The following is a 579-nucleotide window of genomic DNA, read 5'->3' as shown; positions in this document are numbered from 1 at the left end:
ACCAGTGGGACATTAGGAGAGAAACAGAAGCTTCCTGATAATCCAGAGAGGTTTGGGTCTTGGTCCTGGTCTGTCCTGAGTTCTGAGGGCTTTAACTCAGGGAACCACAGCTGGGATGTTGATGTTGGAGACAGTGAATTCTGGGAGCTTGGTGTGTTAGAAGAGTCTGTCCAGAGGAAGGGAATCATAGAGTCTGGAAGGTTGTTAATATGCTTCCATGAAGGTAAATACTCAGCACGGTCTCCACCATCTCCTCCCAAACGTCTCTCAGTTCAGAAGAAGCTCCAGAGGATCAGAGTGAATCTGGACTGGGACAGAGGAAATCTGTCCTTCTCTGATCTGGACACTAACACACACATACACACCTTCACACACACCTTCACTGACAAGATGTTTCCATTTTTCAACACTTGGGGTAAAATAAAAATCTTACCCAAGAAGATCTCAGTGAGCGTTCATAATCATCTTTAGTCTGAGAAGAGCTATTTGTAATCATCTTTAGAAATGTTTGGATTTGAAGTATTTTGATGATTAAACTATTAAAGATCACTGATTGAATGGGGTCTTTTTATTGTATTT

The 579-nt window shown here is 42.0% G+C and overlaps 1 protein-coding gene across 1 annotated transcript in view; it reads left to right on the top strand.

Moving 5' to 3' along the window:
- LOC107080834 (tripartite motif-containing protein 35-like) overlaps positions 1–200 on the top strand; it is a gene marked incomplete at its 3' end in the record, with an annotated part of 19,495 nt that extends 19,295 nt beyond the window's left edge. The window contains exon 2 of the mRNA XM_015369037.1: positions 1–200. Within this exon, the coding sequence (XP_015224523.1) occupies positions 1–200 (200 nt within the window).
- Between the last annotated feature and the right edge of the window lie 379 nt (positions 201–579).

This window comes from Cyprinodon variegatus, unplaced genomic scaffold, assembly GCF_000732505.1.
Source record: "Cyprinodon variegatus isolate N-32 unplaced genomic scaffold, C_variegatus-1.0 Scaffold2394, whole genome shotgun sequence".
NCBI classification, from domain to species: domain Eukaryota; kingdom Metazoa; phylum Chordata; class Actinopteri; order Cyprinodontiformes; family Cyprinodontidae; genus Cyprinodon; species Cyprinodon variegatus.
This window is presented reverse-complemented; position numbering and strand designations above follow the sequence as displayed.